Below are 6,000 nucleotides of genomic sequence, written 5' to 3' on the forward strand. Positions count from 1 at the left end.
CAGAAGAAAATGTTTGCTTTGGGGAAAAAAGACTGATCTTGGACTAGTGCAGTGGTAAATAAATTTGATGTGATGTTATTAATGTTATACTTAATCTGTTTAGTCTTTGCATGGAAAGGCAATTAAAGTAGAGCAAGCCAACCAACGATCTTTGGAAAGCGGTGGTACACAGAGACCACAACCTCCTGCAAGAAACAGGGGCCATCTGAGAAATCCGAGACATGGAAGAGGAAGAAATCGAAGAGGAGGAAATAGAAGAGGAGGAAATGGAAGAGGAGGAAGCGGGAGCGCAAGAGAGCATCCCTCACCTGGAGGACACCTGGGTAATGTTTTGAAATACAAGGCTGCAACCAGAGGACCGAAAAATAGTAGGTTTAACTGTATAGAAACCTCTCAGTTTTTATTCCATCCTTTATGAGCAAAGTAGTGTGTAAGAACTATCAGATGATGACTCACATTGATAGTCAGAAGTATTTCTAAGTGGTGAAGAATTATTGTAGTTATAAAATGACTTAACTAGGTAATGTGCAAAACGTTAATCACCTTACAGGGGAATAGCATAAATTTTAAACTAAATTCAGTCTCTTTTACCATTATTACTAATTGCCTCTTTTCTTCGAGAATTTTTCTACCGAGTTTCCTACTGTTGATCATACATTAGAATTTTTCACTTTAGGACCGATAACTTGATATGAGTTTAAATCAATGATTCATTCATAATCTCTTAAAAATACATTGGTTAATTTTATTCTGAGAGTAGCCTTATTGCATCATAAAAATACTAGAGAATCTTGAAAACTCCACAACAGAAAATAAAAGTCACTCAGAATATCCACAATTCAGGGCGAAACACTTCATATTTTAGGTTTCACCTTGCAGTATTTGTCTTAAGTATATGTGTTCAGACATCTAAGCAAATCTCCATTGTCATTTTGATATGAGGCTTTTCTACCTGGGTCTGTGGTTTGCATTTGGGAAAATACCTTAGGGAAATAAATAGAGCTTTAGATTCTAAAAGGTGTCTTTGACCCAGGAAAAGAGTAAAAAGCTCTGCTTCAGAAATACGTATGTTTTCTTTGTGTGTGTATTAGAGGAGGAAGTCGTTGAAAATGCCTTTTTTTGGATTTTTTTCAGAGAAGTTTTCTACTTAGTAAGAAAAGGAGGAAAAGCACTTTGCATTTCAAAAACTTCCATATATTTAACAACCTCTGCTTCATCTATTAACCAGAACCAGTCTTCAGAAATAAAACGTTTAGTTTCTTTTTGTGCTAATTCCATGTGTGAATTTTAGGAAATGTTTTTTGAAAGTTCAGTTAGAGGGTGTGCCCATTTTAAGATAACACAGTTTTGTTCTTTTCCCACTATCTTGAGCTTGAGAAAAGTTGACCAGTTCATATTCTGCCATGTGTAAGAGTACTCATTTTTTCTTGCCTGTGGCACTACCGGGGAATTGGAATACATCTAAACACCTTTCTGGTTCGAAAGGTAACACATCAGTTTTCAGTATTTAGTGTGCATTTCTTAAATACTATTAAAATTGAACAGAACATAGCCCTTTTGACTGAGAAATGAACATTAAGAGTTGATCTGTGAATAACACAGGCCTGAACTGTTGATCAACTTACAAGCAGATTTTGTTTTTCAATAAATACATATAAGATCACTACGTGATCCAAGGTTGGTTGAATCCATGGATGCAGAACTAGGGATACTGGACCAAGTGTAAAGTTATAAGCAGATATTCTCCGGCAAAGGGAGTTATTTGTATGTATGTACTTAACTTTTAGGTAATGCATTTTTTATTCATCCTTTTTATTTTTAATGCTTTGATTTATACCTAGGATGTTGTGTTTTTCAAAAGCTTCCTTGACACCAGAATTATATAACTAATAACTTACCATCTTCCTCCTAAAATGATGAAAAATTCAGTTTTACATTTAATTTATCCAGGTTTTTCTGTACTCTCTCTCTTCTCCCCAGAGCACTTTCATACCAGTGGTTCTTCAGTTTTGTTCCTACGTTTCCCAAACTGACTTTTACGGTAAGTCTTTGAACTCTACTGACTTATGTGTCATATGAGGAAACAATCATATTGGTTTAGACAGATAGGAAAGCTGAAGACTGGAGTAATTGTTTAGTGAAAATTTATAACAATAAGTGAAACTTGCCCAATGAAAAAATGTTGATTCTGCTTAACTAAAAAGATTTCATTTAAACACAGGTCGTGGTGGACACACTCCTAGTCCCAAGGCGAGTTCTTCCAGGGGAGCCTTTCCAGTTAAAAGAGGACCATGTTCCAGAAGTGGAGGTCCTCCTCCTAAGAGATGTTGCCAAGGGCGAAGCAGTAGGGGGGTGGGAAGACAAGGTAAATGCTATATAATGCAGAGACAGTTGTTTCTAATTAATGAGAGGGAGCTATTTTAAACAGAATGTTTAAGCAAAATGGAAAGTGAGAAGTATATGGACATGTTAACCAATCACTAATTTATTGATTGATTTGTGGTTGGGAAATAACTTGTCAGTTTTTGATTATAGATGTAGTAGGTGATTAGCACTGCAGTGGGGAAAACATTGCTTGTAAGTCCATGTTGGCTATAGAATTCCTCTTAATTTAAGTTGCTGCTAACACTTTTTGGTTAGTAGGCTTCTTTATCACATAGTTTCAATATCAGAATTTTCATGGAAACTATGTCCTGTGAGAGAACGTTCTGGTCTGTAGACTAGTTTAGCTATGTATATTGGCTAGCTGGTTTTATTAATTATTATAAACAATAATTGAAACTTGCCATATGAACTGTAGTTTGTGCTCTTAACTTTTCTAGCACTGTTTTCTGATCCGTAATATGGTAGAGACTTGAAACAGCCATTATCAAATTGCCCTTTTACGTGTAGAATATGAATGAAGCCAAATGTAGCACGATATTGACTTCAAAACACAACAGAAGCTAAGAAGCCTACCCTTTCCATTAGTAGATGGTTAGCCTAGTGAACAAACAAGAGAAGAGAACAAACAAGGTCCTAGTGACCTCCAGGAATGAGGAATAAGAATTAACACAGGAAGAGAACGTTATTTATGGGAGATAGTTTCATATTTTGGGAGCGGTACAGTGTTTTTCAAATGAGCCCTTTATTGCTAATAAACAAGAGAAGTCACTATTGCTATCCTCATACAAGGTCCATAATTAAGGTTGTACACTTAAAGGAGAGAGCCGACCACTTGGTGGTTGAATATGTGACAGTAGTTACCAAAAATCAATGTTTTGCTCAAAGTCTGAGAAGTGTTCCCTACTGCTGGTAATCTAAAGGTTATGCCAACTGTATGGGGAACGGGAGATGTCAGAAAATACAATGTTCAGTGGTACCATTGAAAGGGAAACGAAAATGTGCGTAAATGGAATTTTAGAAGGGGTAGTTTTTTTAAATGATTTTGGAGAGTGGAAGGCTATCAGACTTTGGGATTTTTCTTTGAAACATTACTGTCAATTCTGAGATACTTACATAAGCATTTTTAAATTCAAGGTTCAGGATCACATGGAAGAGAAAATTGTGGAGGTCCTCCTCGTAGAGAGCCAGTCTCTTTTCGGAGAGTTGGCTATATGTCACAGAGATGGTGGTTATGCTACTAAAGATAGGTAATAGGAAGCACAGTATATGAATTAAGTCATGGTTCGTTTTGTTGTTCTTGTTGAAATTTACCTAACACAAAATTGAACATTTAAAAGTGAACAGTTCAGTAACATTTAGCACACTTAACAGTGTTATGCAACCACCAGCTCTGTTCAGTTCCAAAACATTTCATTACCCCAGAATAAAATTAATCAGCAGTCACACCCAATTTCTCCCCCCTTGTCCCCGGTAGGTACCCACCTGTGTCCTTATCTATGAATTTATCTACTCCTGAATATATCATACTAATGGAAGCAAACAATATGTGACCTTTATTATCCAGCTTTCCCTTAGCATAAATATTTTCAAGGATCATTCATGCTGTAGCGTGAATCAGTACTTCAGACCTTCTTTTTTTTGGCTGACTAAATATTCCATTATATGTGTGGTTAACATGGTTTGTTTATCCATCTGTGTGAGTTATTCCCATCATGGTGCTGTCATGAATACTCCTGTACAAGCATTTGGGTACCTGTTTTCAATTCTTTTTGAGTGTATGTATACTTAAGGAGTGGAATTCCTGGGACATAGAGGAATTCTTTACATTTTTTAAGAAACTGCTAATCTTTGCCACAGAGCCTGTACTATTTTCCATTTCTGCCATGCACATATACTTGGTTTGTTTCTCTGCATCTGCACCAACACTTGATATATTCTATGGGTCTATTTTTCATTATAGCCAGTGTGATACGTGCAAAGTAGATATTTCATTTTGGGTTTGAATTTCATTTCCCTAATAAATATGTTGAGCAGGTTTTCATGTCCTTGTTGCTCATTGTATATCTCCTTTAAACAAAAGTATATTCAAGTCCTTTGCCCATTTAAAAGTTTTTGTCTTTTTGCTGTCTTGAGTTCTTAAATATTCTGGATATGATAAGTTGCATTTAAAATTTTAGCTGCTTTATTTCAGTTATTCAAGGAGAGATTATCCACACTCCTGAGCCAGCAAGGATTATACTCCACCACGTAGACGCTATGCACACAGTTATTACGGACATTCAAATTCTCAGAATGATCATCCCTCCAGAGGACATAGGTAGTATAAAATGTTGTGTTTATATCAAATAAAAACCTTCGTTTCAATTATGTTATTGTGACACATAATTTAAATTGATGACATAATTTATGACATTCTTTTAAATTCAGTGACGGTGATGGCTATGGTGGAAATCGTGATAGAGATTATTCTGAATATTGAAGTGGAAGCTTTTACAGGGATTCATATGGGAGTTACGGTAAGAGTCCAGTTACAACTTGTAAATCATAGAATTAGACTTAACCAGATCGTTGTTTACTCTACTTTTACTTCAGTTCCTCAAAGGTAAAAGTATGTTTAGCATGTCCTTTTAGATAAGTTAAAGACCTTTGAATGGTTTTGTTAATAGCTCACTTAAAATAAAAGGCTATGAAGGGTAAATGGGCAGTCTCATCTTTTTTTCTCATTACAGAAAACCAATTTTAACATTATTATGATTTTTTATTTTTATTTTGTGTGCGGGACACGGGCCTCTCACCATCGTGGCCCCTCCCGTTGCGGAGCACAGGCTCCTGACGCGGAGTCCCAGAGGCCATGCATGGACCACGGTCCCAACCGCTCCCCGGCATGTGGGATCCTCCTGGACCGGGGCACGAACCCGTGTCCCCTGCATCGGCAGTCGGACTGTCAACCACTGCGCCACCAGGGAAGCCCCACTCAATCTTGTTAAAAGTTGCCACTCGACTGATTATTTAAAAATGCTAAAATAGGGGCTTTTACTTTCAAAGAAACTACTTAGGCTGAAAAATATTGCTCGCTCTTTTAAAGAAATGTAGAAGCCCTTCACCGTTGCTACCTAGTTTATATTTTCATAGCAGAGAGAGCTGAAGCTTATCTTTTCAAATATTTAGCACTGTAAGTCATGTTATATGATCCCAGAAAAATTTGTAATGTTTAGCGTTTGTTTATCAATCAGTAACTTCCCATGTGACTCCCGTGGTGCACCAGCAGCACGAAGGGCCCCTGTGACTTACGGTGGAAGCAGTCGCTGTGATAGCAATATGAGAGATGGATATGGAGGAGGTCCGGAAGGTTACTCCAGCAGGCAAAGTAATACTTATCCAAGGGGTCGAAAGCGTAGAAGACAGGAACAATGAGGGTTTCCACCCTCTGTGAATAGGGAGTACCTTGCTCCCCGTGACTCATACAGTAGCTCAGTTTGTGGGGCTTCCAGACGAGGTTATGCGGGAAGCCAATCTGAAAGAGAGGGCCGAAGCAGATATTAAAAATTAACACTCAGTCATGCACCAAATGTTCGTTACAAAGGAAAAGTTTAAGTTGTTTTTCCTTAATTGATG

At 37.2% G+C, this 6,000-nt stretch overlaps 1 protein-coding gene across 1 annotated transcript in view; it reads left to right on the forward strand.

Moving 5' to 3' along the window:
* Positions 1 to 4,681, forward strand: part of LOC308609852 (RNA binding motif protein, X-linked-like-1) — a gene marked incomplete at both ends in the record, with an annotated part of 107,462 nt that extends 102,781 nt beyond the window's left edge. The window contains one exon of the mRNA XM_081259141.1: positions 4,677 to 4,681. Coding sequence (XP_081115267.1) covers positions 4,677 to 4,681 — 5 coding nt within the window. The remainder of the gene's footprint in view (positions 1 to 4,676) is intronic.
* Positions 4,682 to 6,000: the final 1,319 nt, after the last annotated feature.

The sequence above is a fragment of the Mesoplodon bidens genome, assembly GCF_964165515.1.
Source record: "Mesoplodon bidens genome assembly, contig: HAP1_SCAFFOLD_323, whole genome shotgun sequence".
NCBI classification, from domain to species: Eukaryota; Metazoa; Chordata; class Mammalia; order Artiodactyla; family Ziphiidae; genus Mesoplodon; species Mesoplodon bidens.